The 25,224-nt window shown below is 38.1% G+C and overlaps 1 protein-coding gene across 1 annotated transcript in view; it reads left to right on the top strand.

Annotated features, from left to right (window-relative positions):
- Nucleotides 1-1,744: 1,744 nt before the first annotated feature.
- The window catches only part of LOC103778874 (contactin-1-like), a 39,611-nt gene continuing 16,131 nt past the window's right edge, over nucleotides 1,745-25,224 (top strand). Inside the window, 7 exon segments of the mRNA XM_008946490.1 lie at nucleotides 1,745-1,891; nucleotides 5,244-5,314; nucleotides 8,856-9,090; nucleotides 12,889-12,992; nucleotides 18,282-18,468; nucleotides 20,627-20,739; nucleotides 21,865-22,021. Of these exon segments, the coding sequence (XP_008944738.1) occupies nucleotides 1,765-1,891; nucleotides 5,244-5,314; nucleotides 8,856-9,090; nucleotides 12,889-12,992; nucleotides 18,282-18,468; nucleotides 20,627-20,739; nucleotides 21,865-22,021 (994 nt within the window). The 5' untranslated portion in view covers nucleotides 1,745-1,764.

The following is a 25,224-nucleotide window of genomic DNA, read 5'->3' as shown; positions in this document are numbered from 1 at the left end:
TATGATTCTATGATTCTATGATATTGAGCCAGTTTCATATTTTGACTGGGACAGGGAGAAATCTACATTTTGGAATTCCTTTTTTAAGGAACTAGCAGGAAAGACAGAAATTACTAATTTCTGAGAAGTTGACATTAAGTATTCCAGTATTTTCAAAGTCATTGCTTTTTTGTTTGAGCCACGCTGAGTAATTTTGATTAATAAATTATTCCCTCAAAAAATAGATAAAGTCACCATAGTAACAATCATTGGCACCACTGCAAGCTTTTACTTAATTTCTGGACTCCTCCCAGTTTGGCTCAGTGTTCACATTCATGTGAAAGAAGCGTGATGAATAGTCCAAATTGATCTCTCATCAGTGTTTAGGCTATCATTTAATGCTGCTAATTTGCAATGTGTGGAACAAAAAAAATACACTTTGGCATTGCACTTTGGAAATATTGTTGTTATTGTTGCTGCTACCATCATTCCCAAAACAAATCATTCATCTCAAGTTGCATAATAACCAGTGTGTTTTATGAAAGAAGTCTATTCTACCTCTACTGGAAGTATGTATGAATGGGTTATATAATAAGTTGTTTACATTTATACTGCTCTTTCCAGTTAAGGGGATCATATTGTGTTGAGTATTCATATTTATTCTGGGAATCTGTGGCATGGTAAGATTAAAGAAGGGATTGAAAGTAGCCGAGGAAGAGGAATATGAAATTTATGCCATGGCTTGGATGCCACAGGAGGTTTGCAATGGCTCTGCTGACTGGACAGGAAAATATTTTGAGTAAAGATGAGGGGAGGGTGGTGGCCAAGTGGAAAGAAAATGGCAAGTGTTTTTCTTTCTCTTTCAGAGCCTCAATTTAGACTGAAAAATTGAATGATGTTTAGGTAGAGGAAAGTTGTGTCACCATCCAGTGCTTACACTGCTGTGTCTAGTTTTTTTTGCAGCCATTTCATTCATATTTTAATTCCAAAGCAGCTGCCTTTCCTGTGCAGAATATCTCATTTCTCATCTCCCTCTGAACATAATACTCTTATTTGAGAAATGAGTCTTGGCCCATGCAATAAATTAAAATCTTGTCTTTCTGTAACTGGAAACGGCTATAGAAAACCCCTCTTGTCTATGAACTGTGGGACAGTCATGAGTTACACATTTTCTTTACAATAAAAAAGCTCATCCTTTTGACAGTAATAAGTATCTTTACAAGAATTACAGGAACACTTACCCTTGTTGGATCAGAACTAGCAGCAAGTAGTAATGTGCTCACTACTAATAAGATGCATGAAAATATGACCACATTTTTTAAACCACTCTCTGTTGATTGATCAAACCCTACATTTGCACGTCTAGCCCTTGTCTATATCAATGATTTTTTATTTCACTGTTAATGCATTCCAGACTTCTCATTGCATTTGTTGTTAGGTAAAATGAAATTCCAAAACTACAATATGTAATTAGTAAAAATACCTCATAACTACATGTGCTTCTTTTTCTAGTTCACACCCAGTTAAAACATAGAAGTCTGTAAGGTTTTATCCAAGATGGTGTCACAGTTTCCAAATTACAAGTCACTGCCACGAGTACTCCTACTAAAACGTGGTATTCCTAATGTACAACATGAAGTTTCCTTCAGCTGGCTCTACGTGGTTGCAGAGTAGTGGTAGTTTTGCCAAAATCAACTGCGTTGATGACTGAACTCATTGTAAAAATGCTGTTTTCTAAAGCAGTTTCTTTTTTTCTTTCCAGAACCATCAGATATTGAAGGGAATATGGAATCTGCTACAGTGATTGATTTAATTCCATGGATGGAATATGAGTTCCGAATAATAGCAACAAACACTCTGGGGACAGGAGAACCGAGTATGCCCTCACAGAGAGTTAGAACTGAAGGCGCTCGTACGTAAACATAGAACTTGCAGTTTTTCAATGTGTTTCCCAATTGTCACATTTTTATTAATAATTTTTTAAATTTTGTTTTTCTATTTGTAAAAAGCACTTTATAAGATGCAAGCATAGAGCGTATTTTCTTCAGCCACACACTACTGTAGATTTTAGTGAGCAAATACCAGACTGTTGAGATGTGATACCATCTGACAGGAAAGAAACATGGTGATATAAATGGCAAATTTGCCTCCACTGTTGAAACGGGGTTGTACCAGATCATTCAGAGGTCCCCCGCTGTATTTTGAGTGTGTATGAATGCATGTATCTGTCTGGGACCAGGCTAAGAGGACTCAGGGAAAAACATGCATGTGTTTAGCAATGAAAATGTCCATTTGCCGTTCTGGTTTGTATTCTGAATGCATGACACGGCGCGTGTTATGCTGGCTAATGCCCTGTTTCTGTGATTGAAGGTTTGGCCTTGTGTCTTCTTATTCTGTGTCAAAGATGTGACATTATCCAACACAACATATGCCCTTATCAGTCTAATTGTTCGGTGTTAAAAGCTCAGAGCATATTTAAGGAGATCCTTTAGGCTCAGACACATCCTTTTTAAAATGAATTCTCCAAGATAAGGAATTAGATGTTATTAATAAAGATAATGCCTTCTAGTTTGACTGTACAAAGGAGATAACACTCATGCTGTAGGAGGTAATGTATCACTGCAATAAGTCTGTATCCAACAAAGCCTGAATACCAGTATATCCTCCTTAACACATATTAGCACCCATGTGCAACCTAGATATCTTTACAATTGTTGTCCTGTAGCTTGAGATTTGAAACTAAAAATGAAAGACCAAAGTGCAAAAAGTATTTCTTTGAAGCACACCTGCTAGGCCATTGTTTTGATTAGGTAGTATTTTCAAATTAAAAAGTATTTGCATTGCAGATTTCAGAACATTTATTAAAAAAGACCCATATGGTCCATTAAAAATATTGTTTCTTAGGGAGAAAGGAAAAACAGATCGGTTAAATTAATCTGGACAGGGAGGGAAAAGCCACAAAACTTTAATAGTAGAGTAAAAGGAAATTACTGCCTATAAAATTGGCTATTAGCATCATACATTTTATGACTCAACAGCTGTATTTGAAGGCTTAAGAATCTAAATTAGAAATCTATGCAAGCTTCTTGGAGTGCCTGATGCAGAACAGACATTTTGAAAAAGTCAGAAAAGAGACAGAAAAGGAGGGGAAACAATGCTTACAGGTGGAATAGTGGTAAAGTCCTGCAGTTTTCAGTGTGCCATGTTCATGACGTTTGTTGTAGCCTCCCAAAACACCCTCCAGTAGCACACCCTCCAGTTCTGTAGCAGGGTGCATTGCTTTTGCAAGAGATAGTCTGTTGTGTGATTCCCCATGCACAGCACCGTTGTCATCTTTGGCAGACTGTGAGACATTTTTGGTGAAACAAAGCAAAATGTTGATGTAGTTTTCCTAGGCATCAGTCAGCACTTCTTGCCATGCCAAAACAGGGTATAAATCAGTCAGTTTGCAGATGAACTGCTGTGCCCAAGTGCGTTTTCTACCAGGGGCCTGAATTTATTGTGAGCAGCAACAGCAGGATTTAGGTTGCACTGTCAACTTCCAAAGTACTACAGAGCTAGTACTGCGTGTGCAGTTTCATGTAAATCTGAAGAAGGTAATTATTTTAGTGCATAAACAACAACCCAGATCCACACACTGTAATTATTTTTAACATTTGTTCTGTGTTAAACAGCAACAAACAGTGCTGTGCCTTTGTTCTACTGTATGGGTGACAGAGGATGTCTGTTAAATGTTATCAGCATCTTTTTCAGTTACAAAATCTCTCTTCTTGAAGATAACTGTAATTTCAGTAGCTATTATTATCATGCTAAGAATGTGTGCTGTGATTTTGCTTTTTAATGAAATGTGCTTGCTTCATCAGTAACACATTTCACAGTGATTTCTTGAAATTCAGTGGATGAAAGTCTGCTTTTTTGTATTTTAGCTTCTAAATGCATTAGAGTAATTGTCTAAGTATCACTGTCTGGATTAGTAACCTGGTCTCAATGGAAAGAGAAACGTGGGTTTAGTGGTTGAGAGAATGAAGCTTGAAAAGGGTGATTTGTAAGACATTAGACAATCTTTTTCTCTTCTCTGACAGCCTGCATGTTTTCTTTGACTATTTAAGCATTCTAGCAAACCCCTACTTCTAACTTAGCACTAAAGTTATATGCTATAACAGATAGCATGACTACTTTGTATTTCAGTAATAAAAAGATCAAGTAATGATTTCAAGCTTCCTCTTGAATTGTCATGACATGTATATTTAGTCTCATTCTCCACTGACTTATTTTTCTATAAGGTCACAAATAAATAATGCAAGCCATGCACTAAATGTCAATTTCCATTTCAAATTTATTGTTACATTTTTTCTTCTTTCCAAAAAATTTAATTCTTCTCTGCTTTGTGTTTCTTCTCAGCTGACTCTCAGAGAAGACCTCAGTAAACATCTTAATTGATAGTGGGAGAGTGCTTAGGAACTTACTATCTTGTGACATTCACTGATTAGTGGAGAAAATGCCTAATCATATAAGAATTTATAAAATATACAATCAGCATAGGGGATAGCAATAGAATCAACATACTCTGTGCAGAGAGTCTTCCAGAAATGTGATAGAGGACTGATTTGCAGTGGAGTCCTGCTTTACCACTCAGCTGTGCACTAATGATAAATAGATCAACACATTTTAACTAATTATACAGAATATCAGCATAAAATGTAATTAGTAAATTATTAAGTGCTATGCTAGTTTTGCTTCTGAACATCTACCCACTCTGAACATGCCACTCAGGAAGACGTGTGCCACCAATCTAGAATAGGATTAGGATGGCAGTGCTTCAAAGATACATCCATGGGTTTGAACATCACGCAGTATGGGTAAAGATGTTGACACAGATGGAACTAACCACAGTCTGTTCAGGTGAATAGATGTGCAAGTCCTGGGTGCTTGAGCCCTTGGCATACCCACATCTGAGGAAGCAAAAACAATACACATAGTACTTCATTTAAGACCTATGAGTTTTCAATTTCTGAATATTCAATTAAATATTTGTAGGGAATAGTTTAAAAGAGGAATGATTGGCAGCTATGGTTAGAACTGGCACGTTTCCTGCAGCAGTAGCTATACGTTAGTCTTGGCAAGACCACAGACTCTCACAGCTATCATTATTTTAATTACTGTGTGCCACGTGTGCTCGTTGGCCATACTGGTAAAAAAGAAAATAGTGACATTTTTACTGACTGCATAATTTATGGTCATTTTTGTCTCTTCTATTTTTCTAGCTCCTAATGTGGCTCCTTCTGATGTTGGAGGAGGCGGGGGAAGCAATCGAGAGCTGACAATAACGTGGATGGTAGGTGTTACACTGAGATGGCACAAAACCTATGCTTCCTTGTTTCTGATCTTGCTCCTCCTGAAACCCACGGATGATTTGCCACTGGTTCCTGTGAGAGCAGGGTTTGTACACAGTATATATAGGTTTTCAGACTTCTCATATAAAAATATATAAGGAATGAGGAATACAATATTTTAGGTGTTTATGTACTGGGCATTTCTAAAATATTATCTAAAACAGTCTCTGAATGTGTTTCAAATAAATTGAAACACATACTGACTATGATAATGCATTGATGTAAATGCATTTGAGAAAATTCTGCATATTGTATCTTTCTTTGAGCCTTTTTTTAAGTTACGATCTGAATAGTGTGCAGATTTGATTGCTCCAGCTAAAAGTATAATGTCTTAATAATGACTTCAATGTGCTGTGCACAGATTTACAAGCTTTATTAAAAACAAAAAAGAATACATCACCATTCTATAAACTAGGCAGTCATATTTATTAACTGGAAGTTTAAGGAAATTTTTCTGTATTTACATTTTATAAATTTTATTTCCTGCTAATGTGATTGGTAATACAAAACAATGTTGCCTCATACTACAATTTAGCCATTCATTGATATCCACATACTGATGTTGTTCTTTTTCTCCAAGATGTTCTTTTTTCTTTAATGATTATGTGTTAAGAAAAATTAAAAAGGGAAAAGGGACAGAGATAAAACGTCAACCACAAAAAAATAATGGAATGACAAGTTCCAAAAATTAGCATTATCAAAAAAGCTTTTCAGTAAACAAAGTCTTTTGAAAAATTCATCTCTCATGTGTCCTGTAGATATTCAGTCCAAGATATTTTGTCTTTAAAACGTCTCATATAAATAGCTACATGTATACATGCTGTCTTCATTCTGGTATTGAAGCAATGGCTTTTAAAATTTACGTATACTGTGGGGAAAAGGACACTTCTGAAAATAGGGTAGAAGGGAAAAAGAGACAAGTAGGTAGGAATAAAGCAAAACCCAAAACAAGAGAGGATAAGAACTTAGAAGTGAAGTTCTGTAGGCAAGAGTTGCATGGAAGAGAGAACTGAAGTCTTCTGAAGGATATTAGGCAAAGCTAGGGAGGAGAAATAAAGGCAGAGGGGGGGGGCGGAAAGCCTCTCCGTTTCCTGTCAGAGCCTATTGACATCCAGAAAGAAAACAGAGCTAGAGAAGCATTACCTCTGGCAAAGAAAGGCAATTAAATGTTACGCCTGAAAAAATTACCAGGTATATCTTGCTAATGACCTCTCTGTTCACCTTCACATGGCTACAGGGCACATGGGGCACATTATGCCATTTGTGTCTTTGGGGAATAGTTTTTTTCAGATGCTTTATTTTAGCAGCTTATTTACCTCTGTGAAGAGTGCCTTTTTGTTGAGGGAAGTGATATAAAGATGACATAATTCCAACAGCAACTTTGTCATTGTTATATAGTGGTCCTCCTTATGAATGTCCCAATGTTAATCCATATGCATATTTCCTTCGGTTCGTACTTAAGGTTGATCATACTCCTTTGGAAGAGTTCTCAAGACACAGAAGTAGTCAGCCATATGTTTGGGCTAACACATTTAGGTTTTCCTGATTTATTTTGGGTTTGTTTGGTTTTTTGTTTTAATTCAGTTCAAAATATTTATTCAGTCTTCTGAAATATTTTAGCAATGAATTTACCCAAAGAAAAAATTTCTAAGTTTCTGAACAAGGAAGACCTATGCTTCTATTAAAATACTTTGGAAAGGTTATTTCTTAGTCTCACTAACAATAGCTTAGGAAGTAGATGTATCCTAATTGATTTGATTCTGATCTTTATTTACTTTTGAAGAGCAACAGTCTAACAAGACATGCAATGGACAGTTGCGCAAGTCCTAGATTATTATTTCTTCACAAGTGCTGTTGCATAAAAACTTTAACAAACTGCAGAGCTGCTTCTTGGCATTACATGTAAAGACTCTTTCTCGTGGCATTTTCAATACAGTGAAAACTTGACTGTGACCAAATTAAAAAAAAAAGAAAGTTATAGCCGTGAGAATAGTGACTAATGCAAGATCTGAAGTATAAGATCATTTCAGTCTTTCCTATACACCCAAGCAGATTTATGTTCCAATTATTTCTCTTACCTAATATCATGCTTTTTACATCTGTTCTGTAATGAGCAGTTCATTTAGTCAGACAAATTAGGCATGACTTCAAATATTTACTTCCCAATAGTATTCCACTACTATGTCTAGCAAGTGGTTTTGAATAGAGACGTTAGATTTATGGAGCCTGTCTGACAGACAACAACATATCTAACTGTAAGGCTAAAATAAAGGTGTATATTGATTCCCCCAAATGTGCTGAGATTTGCATATGCTACTCAAAATAGTCCTTAATTAAGGAGAGAATAACAAAATGTATGGCAGGTTCAGATGTTGCTGCCAACCTTCTTTCAGCTTTTGCTATGATTCATAAGCCCAGGTTGAATGAGACAGCCAGAGATGCAATCAAAGCTCTTCTGAGTCTTGTTTTGAAAGAACTGAGAAAGAGAGCTAGGAGTGGCATGCCCATTCTTCCTCATTTTTTCCCATTTTTCTTTCCCTCTTCCATTTTGTTTCTCATATTTTTCAGTGAATACTACAAACTATTCATCTACTTATACCTACTTATTATGTGCAGCCATTGGAGGACAAACTGCTTTCAACATTTTATTTAAGACTTTCTAGCATATATTTTTTAAATGCCAGTCGTGGCTTTCTAAAGTTTGCTCTGGCTGAAGATCATTCTGAGACTAGGGCCACATCCAGGCTGCTTACTTTGGTATGTGAGATATGACTCAGTTTTATTTTAAGCAGCTACATACATGATAGATTAGGAGGATGAGCTATCAAAGCTGACCTAGTCCATGAAATCTACTTTTTGAATTACAAGAGTGCCTATAAATATAAACTTAGGTACATGAAAGTACATTAGCTGGTAGGAATAATCATGCTTTAAACGTGTCTGTCTCTCTTCATCAGCTGTGCCAGTTGCCTAGGTGACCACCTTTAGGTAAATCAATATCATTTGGGCCAGCCACATAAATTTTCCCTTCTCTCTGTTTCGCAGGAATATCCATCTCCCCCCATGCCCCTGGACCCGTATACTTGCACAGTCTGTCTGTGTTACATATCCACTATCACTCCTTAGGATAGCCTTTTCTGCTAGCTACAGCTGACAACAGTTTTGGTACAGAATTATTCTTGATTTCTTTCTGTAGGAGATAACATGATGTGTCTTGTACTGAGTTTGGATGAGGAACAAGATCTTAAAATGTTTCAGTAACAGACATGCTACTACTGCAGATCTGCATAATGAGGGTGGTGTATTTTAAAGGAACACGGTGTATTTTTAAAGGGAGCAGAAGCAAACCAGGAGAAAATGGAACTTTAGTTCAGTGTTTCTATAATACATCTATTGATGCTTTCTGTATTATTTATTTTTCATTAGATATCCATTTGTTTAGTTGGCTGCAAAAAAATAATATTTTATCTTTTTACCCTTTAGCCTTTGTCAAGAGAATACCACTATGGCAATAACTTTGGTTATATAGTTGCTTTCAAGCCATTTGGTGAAAAAGAATGGAGAAGAGTTACAGTTACTAATCCTGAAATTGGCCGGTATGTCCACAAGGATGAGTCAATGCCACCTTCCACCCAGTATCAAGTGAAAGTGAAAGCTTTTAACAACAAAGGGGATGGACCATTCAGTCTCACTGCTGTCATTTATTCAGCACAAGATGGTGAGTAAAGGTTCCAGGTGAGTTTTACGCTGAGGGTCCACATCAGCACTGCCAACATCGGTAGAGACAGCCTGGTCTTTGACACTGATTTGTACAGGAATGTGCACCTTCAGCAAGGGGGGTGTGTATTGCAAAGACAAAACACTTGCATTTCTTCTGAATAAACAACATCAGACTCTGCTTTATGGATAATGCAGAGCACTTGGTTCTGCTTGCCATCAATGCACAATACACAGAAGCATTCAAGATTCTTCACATAGCTTGTTCACAGATTTAAGAATTTAAAGAAGGAAATTCTGATCTTCATATTGGTCACCTAGAACATTTACATCATTGCCCAGCAATGTCTCTATGATCTTCATACATGTATTTGACATATAAGTCATTTTTTTTCTTCTCAACAGACTACAGTAAAGCCTATTATTCTAGCTGATCATTGTCAGAATTTAGCACCAAATTAGGAAGGAATGATAGTTCAGTTGTATCTAGTTATATTTCCAGCATGTTTAGAGTCTAATATAAATTATCCCTGCCACATTCTTTATTCTGTTTTGGATGTTAGAGCTATCAAGTGAATAATTTATTGAAAACCTCTTTGGCGTGTCACTAAAATCTTTTTCTTAAGTCTCAGTGGAATTATTTCACATGCTGTGATCTTTAGGATTGAATTTTAAATGACAGTTCCAAACTTAGTGAGAGAAAGAAAGTACTAGAAAGTTTATCTTAAATCAGAAGAAATGTATACAACATCCTAATTGCAATGTAATCACTCAAGACTGTTTTAAAAAAAATGTGGTTTATTAATTTTTGCCAGCAACCTGAAGAATTGCTCATATTTTTCTTTCTGTAGAGCAGAATCTCCTTCACAAAATCAACAGATCCAGACCAAAGAGCCAAGAGGAGGGATGTGATAACAAGGCCACAGTCTCACACTTCCGACTCTGTTCTCTCCTCTGTGTATTTTAAGGGAGATTTATGTTCATGATTCCCATTAGCAGCAGTGGGAACTTTGCACACAAATCGCCCACACACAGAGAAAAGATAAAGTAGTCCTCTTGTTTCTTGCAATAATTCAGGATTCAAGCTAGCAACTTTTAGCTATCTGAAAAGTTTAATACTAATCCTTTTTTCTCAGAAAAGTGTACCTTAGGATGTCATCTTCAACAGCTGCTGCAGCAACCGGATGGTTGTGTTTGTAGTTGTGTAAATGAGTTGCTAAATAGCTATGGTGTAATAAAAGATGTATCTGCCAAGTAGCACTTGAGTATCCATCCTTTCTCAGAGACATTATTGACAGCTGACTGATAAGCCCCCACGTGTTTATGTTAGGATTATACTAACCACGTCAGCATGGCAGTGTGTTTGTGTACCTAAGTGCAGAGGCATGGCAGAGCCTAATAGCTCCAAAAGACAGGGAAACCAAATATGCAGTAGTGACAGCTTCCAGATAGGAAGTCACTTCAGTGAATGCTGATGTTCTAACATAGACTTTATCAAAGTCCAGACACTTGATAGAAAGATTTGTGGTTCAGTGCTGCCAGATATAGACAGCAAAAGGAATAGAAGTTCCATGAACCTACTTCTTTTCTTTGACTTCAAGCTCGAGTCACCAAAGCAGTCAGATTCACAAAGCTCCAAACCTTACCCATAGTACTCTCAGCTCCTGTAAGGATACTGACTATATCAAATCCAGAAACTGCAGGGCGGGTTAGAAGGAATTTTGCTAATAGGTGGAATGCCTATTAGCAAAGAGCATTCTGCTGAGTTTTCTGCTGGCATCAGGACTTGCACAAAGGCACTTCCATACCTCCTCTCATGCCTACTGGCTCCCAGCCTTAACTTTGTGTAGTTACGCTTAGAAGTAATTCTGGGATGACCACTATGTTCTCAGTGAAGAGAATGCATTGTGAGGCCCATGGGATCTCTTCTTTTATTGGTAGAATTAGTGAAGTAGAAAGCTGGAGAAGAGCAGGTGATGTCATCTTTCTGGCTCAGGAAAGACTGCAAAATAGTTTTAGAACATAAAATGCCAAATAGGGATATAAGTTACTTGGAGCTCATAAACAAGCATAAGCAGATGAAATGCTGTTCAGAGTATTGTATCATCCAAATCCTTGGCAGTTGGAACTTTTCAGTATGAAACATTTTGGAAAATTCTGTAATTGGAACAATAGAGAAAAGTCTGACAGTGACTTGGGAATGGATTAGATGATCACATCTCTTCCACCTGTACTTCTGAATCAGCAAGTGATAGTACTACTATCAGAGAACACAACTTCTCAAAGGCATTACTGAGGTTTAAAACAATATGGTCATGCAACATTCCATACAGGTTATGTATAAATATACATACATAAATATAATGACACCATTTCCACTGAGGTTTTGTATTTTGTAATGTTTCTATGTGTGTCTAGTTACAGCTGTGGACATCTTTATTCCCTTTAGTGACTGGAGAATTTCTGTGTTCCCATGTGTTTTAAGCCAGGTTCCATGTCTGATAACTGCTAGTCATACCTGCCATTGCTAGTAGTGACTAATGAGTGCTAGTAAATGAGTGCACAGGCCTCTTGCTTATCTAAATTCCTGTCATTGTAAAAACAATTTTGCAATAATGTATAATATTTTAATTATACATTTGCATTATTAACAGTCATTGAAAGACAATTACAAAAGGTAACTTTGCATATAAGATTATTTTGTTACCTGGGATACTTTTCATGAGAGATGTAACTGATTTTTTTCTTGACAGTGGCTGTTTTCATGCATAGTTGACTGGATGCCCAGTTGGAAGATTAAGTATATGAAAGCTTTCCTCAGCTTGGGCTGCTGTGCCTGTCTGTTGCAACTTGTATAGAATCATAGAATCATTAAGGTTGGAAAAGGCCTCTAAGATCATCAAGTCCAGCCGTCAGCCCAGCACTACCATGACCATTAAATCATGTCCTGGAGTGCCACATCTACATGGGTTTTTTTAACACCTCCAGGGATGGTGGCTCCAGCACCTCCCTGGGCAGCCCATTCCAATGCCTCACCAAAACTCTTCCAAAAGATTTGTGACAGAGAACTGTTCTTAGCTTGGAAAACTGTATCTTTTATAGATACGTTGCTAAGTTTATGCCTTTTTAAATTCCTTACCTCACTTAAAATACAAGCAGCAGTGAAATTAACAGCTTCTTATAATGAAACTAGGACTTAATATTCTAAGCCCTGAATAAAAGTGTGTTGCATTATAATGTTCTATGTTTTGCGTGAGCTGTTGTCCAGAACAAAGAAGACAAACAAAATGGACTGTGTGATGTATGCCTGATAGAACGGTGCTCTTGGATTATTTCTCACCTATGCTCAAGTTTATATTGCCACTGGCCAGCTCTACTTCTAATGTCTAGCCATAAAAACTTTGTATCATCACAGCTGTGACATACACGTGAATATTTCTGTGTAACTGGTTTCAAAAATCGGATATATATGATCTGTGAGCTGCTGTCCGATTTATTAGAGGATCACTGAATGCTTGATTCTACTCATCAAAGCTGTCTCTAATTTACGAATTTCAGCATGAAATCTGTTGAACCGTAGCAATACATAGTGTGAGCCAAGTAATAGGATCATTGTTTTGTTTTTATAGAACCATTTCCCATACGGATCATCACTGAATTTAAAGTTTATCCAAGTAAAGCCAGAAAGCCAGATTAGAGACTAACACACTTGGCTCCCTGAAAGTAAGAGCCACCCCTGTAAGCAAGTATAATACTGGCTGGATGAGATTGGATGTTTAACATGTGTTTCATCTTCCAGCTCCAACTGAAATACCCACAGAAGTGAGCGTAAAAGTTTTGTCGTCTTCTGAAATGTCTGTTTCTTGGCACCATGTTTCTGACAAGTCTGTGGAAGGATATCAGGTGAGTTTAGTGATGACACTGTATATCTTCTCATTCATTTAATTTCAGTAGTTAAATGCAAGAATAATTCCTACTCTAGCTTTCTATTCTTTAAAGTTCACATCTCTTTAGTTGTCATTTGCTGTATATATTTCAAACCCTAAGAAACAGATTATGTTTGGTGCTACATACTTCATTACTAAAACATAGTAACAAATGTATGTTCTCACTGTTCAGCTGAAAAAAGGCATCATTATTTCATGAAAGAATCTTGTCTGCTATATAATCAAATGCCTATCTACCTTCTCAAAATATACTGAAATTAAGTTTTAGGTGTAATTGTCAACACAGACATGAAATTGTAACTGACTTGTGGCCCATTTAAATTATCAGCAGTTATTAATATAACTCACCCACAAATCCTGTATCAAGTGGGACTATATGAAAAATGCCCAGAATTCAGTGTAACAGAAACAGTGCTGTTGTGCAAGACCACAATGTTTTCTTCATAATTTCTGCTCTCCACATGAAAAAGAGTTTCAAGTTATGTTCATCTGGTCCAAGACTAAGTGGTGCTACTGGTAAAAATTGTTCTTGTCATTGTCCAAAGATGACAACAGCCACAGGGTGAGTGCCACCAGAAATAACCATGCAGTACTCCAGCAAGGAAGTCTTAAACATCTTCTGTGCACAGTGGATGCTGACAAACTCTACAGTGTCCAGCCAGCTTACTTTGGCTGCACTCCAGAACAAGAATTTGGACCTTAGTTTGTTAGTGACTTGTTTTGTGTTTTAAGTTGTCGGCTGCCTGATGGTAGCCTCTATGTTCCAAAATGAGCACATACAAATGTGGAGTAACCTCATAGAATGTATTTTTAGAACTCAAATCTGTGAATAGATGTTATTTTAATTAGTAATACTTATTTCTATATTTCCTGATCTCTGTTTACGTATTTCTATATTTCCTGATCTCTGTTTCTGTCTCCCTGAGATTTATATAATAATTCTGGGACACTGTAACATATCATAGGAAAGACCTCAATAGGAACTATCATAGTGTCCCATATAAACCTTGGTTCCACACAGTACACACATAAAGTTTTAAAATTGCAGGCAGAGGACACTGGGTTTTGAAATTAAGACACTGACATCAACAATATCTCCTAAATTACTAAAGCAGCCCACTGATTTGGTGTTTCCTAGAGATTGTGCAACTAGAGTAGGATAGACAAAATCACAGCTGTAACTGAGAGCTGGGTGGAGTGCTCAGGTCTGTGAGCTTGAGCCAGCCAGATGTCTAGCAGTGCTGCACTCCTGAGCTGGACAGTCTGGGCAGAAACTGGACATGAAGCCTGCACACCCTGATTAACCAGAACAGACACGCATCACACACATGCCAGGTGGCTTGTCAGGGTGTGGAGAGAGAGCAGCAAGGTGGAGTGCTGGAAGAGGTTGGATTGAAAAGAGGTTGGATTTTGGGCTGAAAAGAGAATAACTGCTCTTCTCAAGAAAGGTGGGATACCCTGGGACTTGGTGGAGAGCTCTGTTACACAGAATATAGATATGAGAGGTGTGGCCTTACTTTGATAGTTGGAGCATAACTTCATCCATTCATTCCTGGAGAAGTACTGTGCATCCACAAATACAGTGTGAACTGAGTAGCTTGAATATGTACAATGAGCAGTGGCTTTAGAATCTTGAATGTGTACAGTGAGCAGTGGCTTTAGAATATGATTTATTCTGGGCTTTTTTTCTCTTTTTCTAAAGTAGAATTCTAATTATCAGGACTGTGGAAAACATCTGCCTATACAATAAACAGACCGAAAGGCATGAAGCACTGCCCCACAGAACTCAGTGTGATGTTAATTCTGGGATCTTTTTCTCTTAGAGCAGTCACCAGCCTCATTCTACTAAAGGGGGAGGTAGCAAAGGGCAAGTCTGTGCTTTTACACTGAGGGCAAAAAGAAAGTTGTGTGCTCTTGAAGATCAGATCTCACATGATCCCTGAAGGAGCCATGGGACAGGGCAGAAATAGGGAGAGTTCTTCTGGAAGGTCAAGGCCACAAATAACTTTTCTGAAGTTACAATACAAGTTGTGGAGGGAGAAGGACTCAAACTACATTATAAAGTTCCAGTGAATATATGTGGAAGGCTCTGTCTCTATTGGCATCAAGAAATGTTCCAATATTTATTTTTTAATTACTGCTCAGCTGTAACACAGATTATCAAGATCCCTCATTCACCAAAACACCTTCTCAGTTTCAATTTGGTCATTATTTTTGCCTGAAAGTTGCGTAATTGACCTTTGAAATGATAGCGTTTAAGAGGTGGGAGTACCCCGAGCAAAGTACCTGAAGTTACTTCACCTGTGACACAAAGCTTTTCACACCAGGAGGAGTCAGATTTTCCTGACACTAATGCATACTGTCAGGATGACTGTGCTCATGGTGATGAGTGTGAGCTGATGCATTTTGCCATTACAGAGGAGTTTCCTCAGCTCACACTTACAGATGAGATAAAGTATGAAAACTATCTCCATCCATATAGAGAAATTCAGATTTATCAGTTCTTACAAAAGCCTGCTAAAAGCCATGGCTCCTCAGTGCATGCAGTCCCAAAGATACTGTCCGTATTCCCTGATGCTTCTATGCAATAGATGTTTTATTTTACAAATTTATTGCTGTTAACCACCATTGTCCCGTGTTTACTGAAATATATTAGAGTTTCATTTTTAAATTGTATTACTTCTGCCTGAAATGTAATATGCTCTCAGTGAAGTAATTTACATTTTCATTCGTTATTCTCGCTTGTCTTGTTTGATGCTATATATTACTTGTTATATTACACCCTTAGCATCACTGTAGTGCAAATGAACAGTAGGATTGTAGAAACTTTTACAAGTCAAAGGTATTTAAAGGCTCCCAGCATATGCCCCATGGTTAACAAAAGCTTCACATTAAGTGTGTTTACCATCTTTAGGCAAAGCAGGTACTTAATTAGCATAATAGAACATACTAAAAATGAATTAATGAGTCTTCAGTGGCCAGTTAATATCAACAACAAAGCTACCATTGGTTCTGTCATAGCTAATAAAATTTCAGCTTCCTAGAACTTCACAGGCATTGCTTTGCTGCAGGCTAGAAACTTGTTTGAACTTAGGGACAGAGACAGACATAATGTTCTCTAACTCCTGATGTGCACACCCTCTCACTCTTGAGTCAGCCACTTGGAGTGAACAGTTTATGGTATACAGCTATTTGCATTCAACAACGGCAGTTTAACAGTAGCAACTTGTTAATTATAAACATATAAAAAAAAGTCTGACCTGAAAATCATAATCAGACCTTCAGCTGAAATGACTGTGATGGTTTCAGATCCATCCCAGTTTGAAACCATTTGTCAAGTGGAGGTTACCATCTTGCTGGAGAATCCTGCAGGTTGGATTTGGGTGCACATTTCTCGCTCGTTTTGCAGCAAAGGTTGTTGACTCATTAAAATAGTCGCCCTTGTAAGTGGGACTTTCATGAGTGTGAGTGCCTAAATTACAGTAAAATGCTGTTTAGGATGCTAGTGGATGAAACTTCCGAAACACTGTGCAGGACATACTTTATGCAACTACAAATGACCTGTTTGTGCCTGCTGAAAGGCAGGTATGCATGCTGTATTTAAAAATAAGAGCCTGTTTGGCCTGCAGATACAATGTGATTGTCTGTACACCAGGAAAGAGTAGAGTGAGAAAAGTCATTGAGATATTGTCACATGTGTAATAATCAGAGTGTGAGTAACCTCTAACACTGGTGAGCAAGACAGAGGTAACAAACATTGCCAAGAGATTTTAGTATTTAAATGAGTAAGCTCTGTGTAGTTAGTGATATTTCTATTACCGTGTCCAAAGACAGTTGAAGTAGGTGAAGAGAAATCCTCTACTGCAGCACTCCTCATTCAGCCACAGTATCTGCTCTGAGGTAAAAGAAAGAAATACTTTTACAAAACATTTTCATTTAAATTTGAACAAGAGAAAATAAAACCTTGCCAAACAAGGGTTGTAGGCACTATTCGTGAAGAGAACTGTGATGTTAACACCTTGACAAACTATCTGCCTATCTAACCTATTCTTTAAATGAAATTCCCAAAGGAAACTAATGTCAGCAGAAGCGATGAGAGTGGTTGCTTTTTAAAAGATACAATAACAGGCTACCTGATGTCACCAGTCAATAAAAGCAAGAGTTTTCCTAGAGCCTAAAATTACCAACATTAACTTCTTCCTAAAAAGTTTTAGAAAGCCCTCATATGGCATACCCAAGAGTCATGAAGACAGACAGAAACCAAGCAGAAATGGTGAGAGTAAAAACACTCAAAACCAAAATGCAATGGACACAACTTTCCATTCTTTCAGATTAGTGCACTGAGTTAGTCTTATGCAAATGGTTATAAACCAGACAAAACCTAGAGACTGACAGTGTTTTACACTCATTTTCATCCACAAGGCCATATAGAATAGGATCCTGTGTGTGTGAGAGACCATATAGAATGGCATCTACAAGTCTATAGGAATTACTCTCTTTTGAAGTGGTGTTTTCTAATGCATAATGAATTCAAGTAGAATGGAACAATTTCTTGGGAAAAAAAAATCACAGAATTTCTATGTACAGTTAATTGTCTTTGGATGTTAAGATGTTTCAAGCTTACATACTTTTCCCCTGGTTTAAGCATTTTCATGTTCTTTCTTACTTTGACAAATATCATATTGTAACATGAAATCTGATTGAATTTAGCCAAAGAGCTTTAGAGAATGATTAGGTACACGTATCTAGACCTGCACATTCAGATAACACAAATGAATACTTCTCATTCCCCAGATTGAAGTACAAAGAGATTAAATTGGTAAGGCATTTCAAACAAAATATTGTGAAAATGTAAGCAGAGTATCATCTACACTGTAATATAGTGAAACAATATTAAAGTTCAGAGTAAAATGCTCAAACAAAACAGAAGGAAGAAAATAGTTTTGTTCTCTGAAGGTATTAACCGTTTTCCAGGCCTCTTATGACTTAGCTGAGAACAAGTTAAACCACTGTGAGAAAAGGTTTCATAATAAAATCTGAATTTGTTTCCATTTCTTTATGTCTGTATACAACTCAGTTAAAATCACAGCCTGTAGAAGGAATTCCATGCTATTGCTGTTTCATTTCTTTTACCTCACTTACTTCCAAGTATGTAGCATACAAATTGCCAGCATACATAATTTCTTATAAACTTTCTTTAGGACTAAATATGTTAAATTTAATCATTCCATTTTCTTGCTTACAGATTCGTTACTGGGCTGCTCATGATAAAGAAGCAGCTGCACAGAGGGTACAAGTGAGCAATCAAGAATATTCAACCAAACTGGAAAACCTGAAGCCTAATACTCGCTACCATGTAGATGTTTCTGCCTTCAACAGTGCAGGCTATGGACCTCCCAGTAGAACCATTGATGTGATTACCAGGAAAGCACGTAAGTAACTGAAGGATTGGATTAAGTATAATGTCATATGCTTCATTATTGCACGTTGCAGCGTGTCTGTCCACCATGTTTTCAAAGGTGGCTTCTCATTTGTATACCAAGTGTTCTCCCTTTATGTGGTATTGGTTCTTTGTCTGGAAATTTCTACTAAAGCTCTCAGCTCTCCTTCCTCTCTTTTGGTGCCATGTACAATGTGGGTATCTTACAAAAGGTGGTAAAGAGAAGAAGATTATAGGCTCATAGAAGAGTCAGCTTCAAGTTTGGACCAGGTCGCTCAGGGCTTTATCCAGATGGATCTTGAAACCCTCCAGGGACAGAGACTGCAAAACTTCTCTGAGAAACCTGTCCCAGTACCTGAATTTTTCTGAGCATCTAGTCTGAGCCTCTTTGAAGCAAATTTATGCCTTTTGTCACTTGTCCTCCTGCCATACCACTTTGAAGAGCCTGGATCCTTCTTGATGACCTCCCTGTAAGAACAGACACGGTGCTCTTAGGTCCTATTCAAAGCAGTCTCTTCTCTAGGGTGAGCAAGTCCAGCTGTCCCAGCCTTCCTTCACAGGGCAGGTGCTCAAGCTTCCCACCAGGTCAATGGGCCTCTGCTGAAGTCACTCCTGATTACCAATGTCTTTCTAGTACAGGGGCACCCCAAAGCTGGACGTGTGAAATGCTGGTGTCTGAACCCCGAGCCCCAAATTAAGGTTGACATATGGGTGATTCCCACAGCCCTTCATAAAGAGGTGGTGAGTTTGCCTTATAGCTTCCCCCCAGGGTGCGGCCGGCCCTGCAGGGAGAGCCAGAAGGGAAATGAGCCCCAGGGGTCCCGCACTGAGTTGACAAAGGTCAGGTGTCTGCTTGGGGATAAAAGCTGGGACCACTTGCAGGGAGTCAGGAGTGTCTGTCGGTGGAGTGCACTCCCCAGAGCTTCCTGGGTCAGGGCAGACCTCCTGACTCTCCCTGGAGCTGGGCCCTGGTCTGTTTAGGCCTTTGTGAATGTTGTTTGATTGGGTGAGAGTTGCCATGTGGGCACCTTTTTCTCATGTGTTTAGCTGGCTGGTCTGGCTGTTTCCCATGCCAACTGTGGGCAACCCCAGTTCACTGTTTGTACCACCTGTTGTGGGCCGGGTCATATGTTTTGTGGGATCGTTGGGGGTGGTGTCGATCATGTACCAGCTGGTTGACCTGTTTGTACCCCCAGCAGTCATTCATATCATAACATTTTTGTCTACAATACAGTCTGCATATTGGATTCTCTTCCTGCTGGCGCTATCATTTTTGTTGGGCCTGGTCATTGGCAAAACAACATGATATTCTGAATGATAAACAATTCAGACCAGCTATTACTTAGACAGCTATATCCTCTCTTTTTGTTGAATTGGTAGTGAGAAGGATTGTATTATGACAATTAAAGCATGACCAATTGCCATTTTCATTAACAGTAGAGGGGTCCAGGATCAGGCAGCCTTGAAAAGACAGTGATCTGAATCACACCCTTGAATGTACCTGCCATAATAGGTTTCTGAATATAGCTCCTGACTTAATGATGATGCCTAGCGTCAACATATGCTGAGGAATGTTCAATTAAGAAATACATCTTGTGTATTTAAATCACATTTATACGGGCTAAAAATACATACAACTAATTTGAGGATTTCCGTCAGTAAATAGTGTATTGTGCAACTTGCACCTGCAGGTTTGGTTGTGTTGAATAAGACCATTTTATAAGCTTATGGTGTGAAATACAATTAATGGTTTCTGCAGTAGTGTTCTCCAATTTCTACTGAGTTAAATGCTGTAGAAGTGCCTTTAAATGGTTAATTAAATATTTAATCTCAGTGAATAAATATGACTTAAGCCACATTTCTGGGAGGTTCTGAACACAGTTGCATGCCAGCAAGCACACATGGTCAGCAACATAGTTAAGGGTAATGTTGGCCACTTCCGTTCTGGCAACACAGAAAGGCAAACCCACAAAGCAGCCACGGCACCAGCCATCCAAAATTGCCTGGCTGGAGCTGTAGCATGTAATTGCAGGAAGGAGACTATCCCTTAATCATATAAAGATCAACCTAATTTCCCTTTTTACATTTGTACATGTCTTTATAAGGAGTTCACTGAATGTTTATGAAATCTCATTTATGTTGCTTTTCAGCTCCAAGCCAACGCCCAAGAATTATCAGTTCTGTAAGGTCTGGTTCAAGGTACATCATCACCTGGGATCACGTGAAGGCAATGTCAAATGAGTCTGCAGTTGAAGGATACAAAGTATGACCTATGAAAATATTTTTTATCTTTGTGTATGCTACATGAGGTACATTTGATTGACATTTTTGTACCTAATCAGATTTAAGCATAGTTACATGCTACAGGTGAAGGTATCGTGCTCAGAGATCACAGACATCCTGTAGGCTGAGGGCAAAGCCTGTGGGCTTAGTCAATATGATGAGAAAACAATGGGGCACTAAAATTCATTTGGGTGGTAAATCATATTATGGGAAAGTTTAGATCAGTGACTGCAGCAGCCTCATTCCCATGATTACATTTATTGTATATTGGCTAAAACTAATGCTTTAAAAAACTGTACACTTTAGTATTTTTTTTGTTATACCAGTATGCATTGTTCCAGCTTTCCTTTCCCATCTCCTTGGGAGCTGCGATTCCTGGAACACGAGTTCTTTAAAGTCTGGGGAGGTAGAGGAAGGGAAGGGACATTGAACCTCATCAGATGCAATTACTGTATGAGTAGAACAAGTGTATATACTGACAAATGGCGTATATAAACCATCAAAAATTAATTCCTGTTTAACCTCACTGCTTGCTGGTAGTAGAGAAAATCAGTATCATGTTCTACATGTACAAATTTTGCTTGAGGAGTTGAACAGCTTCCTGGGAATTGCTGGCAATGTTTCACAGACATTATTCCAGAATAGATGGAGATCTTTTCTAAGGGTGCCACAAGACATCTAACATCACATTTGCAATAGTTGCACATCGAGGGATAATAAAATTAATAATTCTTCCATTTGTGAAAATGGTAATAAATTTTATGTCAGAAAACCTACCTGAGTTTTCATACTTTTATTTGATTCTCTTTGCCACCCTGCTTTATTATGTTCTATCATTTAATTACTTATTTCAAGTACAGGGGCTGAAAATATTTTTCAAAAGGTGGCATAATTTTATAACAGAGAAAACAATGAGGAGACATCCTGTCTAGATTCACCCTACATAAAAATGGAAGAAGTAATATCAGCCACTAAGCTGTGATATATATAGGCTTCATATATAAATAAAAATCTAATACATTTTCACTGGCACATTGTAGATATGTAACTGTGTTTTCATGGAAATGTAGCATTTCAGTAACTACACTTACTATGACTTTCCTAGATCCTTTATAGACCAGATGGACAACATGAAGGCAAGTTGTTTTCGACTGGAAAGCACACAATAGAGGTCCCAGTCCCCAGTGATGGTGAATATGTTGTGGAGGTCCGAGCACACAGTGAAGGAGGAGATGGAGAAGTAGCTCAAATAAAAATTTCAGGTGAGCAAATAGCTTCCCTTCTTTCCTACACTCCTGGGAAATCTGTGACTTAGTATTTTCCTCATGCACACTATCCAGAGATGGGCATACCACCCATTCATGTCCAAAATTTAAGAGGTATCTTGGTGATTACACTGAAAATTACAGTTTATATTAAAATACTTCTAAAGACTCATAATGCACACAGAACACTACTGCAGCATTCCAGATCAAACGTGGAAGCACTGCCAGTCTTCCAAATATCAGACTGTTTCTACTGGTGCCCCCAGTTAGGCTGCCACTTCTCGTAGTGTCCCACAAGCATAACTACATGGTACAGGCCTCAGACTGAAGACATCATCTTGGAATAATCCTATAGTTTCTACTACCTGTTCCCTCTGTATGTCATTCCTTTGTCAACTGCCACTAAGAGGAAAGTCACTGAGGACTCAAGTGGTACACAGTGATCCACAGACCAATTGCTAGGGAGGTTCCACTTATCAGGGAAGATGGGAGCTGTGACACAAGGAGATAAATAAGCAATGAGAAATGCAACATGCTCAATTTGAGTGGTCTGGATGATTGTTAAAGAGGAGATGGAAGCATGGCTCAGGCTGATTCAACCTGTGTGCATTGTTGGCTCTAAATACGAGCTCAGATGTGTCCTGCACATCTTTCTCCTGGCAGGTTTGTAATTTAAGTAGTGCCTCCACACTGTGTGTGGAGTAGAACGTGAATAAACATCAAGGACTTGGAAAGTGTCTTTACAAGGTTATGATTTAAAAACTTGTATTGTGTTCTTATCTTTTTAATTTAAAAATTAACTTGTGATATTGCCTGTGTACTGTGACAGAAGCTGCACAGTCCCAAAAGTGTGGACTTCCAATCTGCTGGTTTTCGGTAACATGTACAGTTTATATCACCTTGTTTTAACTCATGGATATGCCTGGTTTTCTTTGAATGAAGCATCTATTCCACTCTTGATCAAATGGATCTAGAGGTAGAGAATCCATCATTTGCCAGATACTTTGTTCTCATGATTAATCACCTGCACTGTTGACTTTTTTTTCTAATTTTTTTCTCTATATTTATTTGTTTTGGGGGTCTGGCTGTTGATTCCTTTTATAGCCTTTGTCTAGATTAAAGAGTCTTTTTGTGCCTAATATGTTGTCCCCATTAAGAAATATAAGTATCAGTCAAGTGATTGATGAAGTGCTAAACAGACTGAGCACCTTGAATTTCTCTGTGATAACATTTTCTTCAGGTTTTAAATAAGTTCAACAGCTCTTCTCCTCACCTCTCCAACATCTGAGAATTCCTCTAGGACTGCAGACACTGACCACATGCACTACTTTAACTCTGCTGTCTGCAGAGATAGTCTCACCTCCCTACACTTACTACTCCCAGCATTATTCATGAAAGGCTTTCATTACCCATTTACTTCCTTGCACTGGGCTATAAAATGGTTTTCATCTTGTTTGTGCACTAGATTTAAATCCTTCCTGGAATCTTGGCTTGCCAGGATACACTGCCCCATCCTGATATGTGTGGCATGCCTCTTTTTTCCTTTGTGTATAATTTTGCACGTGGCTGTGACAAAGCACAGTAGGTTTGAATGTTTTAAGTTCTCATGCTGTCTGGATTTCTGTATGAATGTATTGTTAGTCACTTTTTACTGCTTTGCCATTTGGTTCACATAGACAGTTCCTTGGGTGTTTACTTCTGGTTTTGATGAAAAAGATTGGATTGCATTCTGTCTACTACTGTTCACTGTGGAATTACACTAGAAATTCAATGGCCTTTCTTCAATAATTGTGTTTTGAAATCTGCCAGTGACTGAATTATTAACCCATTTAGCATACACTACAAATGCTAAGTTGTAGTTTTGTATTGTTCTGTCTTCCACACTGCAGACAAATTTTCAGCCACAACTTCTACCACACCCCAGCTAGACAGAAAGGGATGGTCCTTCTGTTGGCCTAGATAAAGGCAACATTCCTGGGATTTGGTTTAGGAAAGGAGATAGAAAAGGAGACAAAAAACATTTTAATCTCTTTGGAATGCACAGTATACAGGGAACAGGGTAAGCATTTCAGGCTGTTTCTGGGCTCATACCATGATTTTTCCAAAGAGCAGAATGACGTGTCATTTTAACACCTAGACATAGCAAATTATGACTGTTAATTTTTATTCCTAAGGAAATTTTCCAGTAGCATGACAGGTTTTAAAGCCATTGCCCAAAAAGCATAATGGAGAGATGAGAAACTTTTAAGTAATTATAATTTTTCTCAGAGACATGCAAAGAAGACAACTTCTAGTTTGATGGGAATCTGTGTTCTGGTGGTCAGTGGAACTTAAATATTTATGGTGTGATGTAAATAAAAGCTAAGGCAAAGCATAAGGCATCATACCAAATTCAGAGATGACCATTGCCTTACTTGACCTTTAGGCATCTGATTCCAGAGTTTGCAAAACAAATTCATTTCCTGCATAAGTGAATAGGGAGAATTAAGCAACTAGGCCAAGGGTTCAAAATAACCTGGATGCTGATCAGGAATGACCAGATCGTAAGTAAACTGCAAGGCTGCCTAAGAGAGAGGAATGTGTGGAAAACCTGCGTGTCTTCCCGGTCTGTGTTTTCCTGCTGTTCACTGGGTATCAAATCCAAATTGTTGTACATAATACACTTCAGTTAGATGTCTAAGCTCCCATTATAATCATTTGTCATCTAGGGCATAGTTCAGAAGCTTAAAGAAAGCCTGTAGCATTTGAGATGCCTCCAATTACCAGGGACACCCACACAGTCCTGGCAGGTCTGACATGATCTACAGGGGACCTAAGGTCTTCTGGGTCAGCACCTGGAGGCCAGCCAAGACACCAGAAAACTGAATTAGGTTTAAGTACGAGAACATCTAGTTCAGGAACCCTAACTGGCCCTGAGATCTTAACTTGGGTATTTAGAATACAGCACATTTTAACTAACAAAATTGTGTTTGGAAGTCAAATGTAAAACAAACTAGAAATATATGTTATTTCTAGCTCAACCTCTTGTCTAAGAGGCAAACTTTCTTCTGTATTTTCCGCATCCTCTTCCTTCTCACAGAAAACCCAGTCACATGCTGAAGAGGGGGGCAAACATGCTATAGAAACTTTTCTCTCGTATAACCAGTCAGCTTCCTACAGGATACACTGGTTTAGTTGAGAATAATATGAAGCAGGTTTAC

The sequence above is a fragment of the Merops nubicus genome, unplaced genomic scaffold (genome assembly GCF_000691845.1).
Source record: "Merops nubicus isolate BGI_N331 unplaced genomic scaffold, ASM69184v1 scaffold15438, whole genome shotgun sequence".
In the NCBI taxonomy this organism is placed as follows: domain Eukaryota; kingdom Metazoa; phylum Chordata; class Aves; order Coraciiformes; family Meropidae; genus Merops; species Merops nubicus.
The sequence above is the reverse complement of the archived record's forward strand: the minus strand, read 5'-3'. Positions and strand labels throughout refer to the sequence as shown.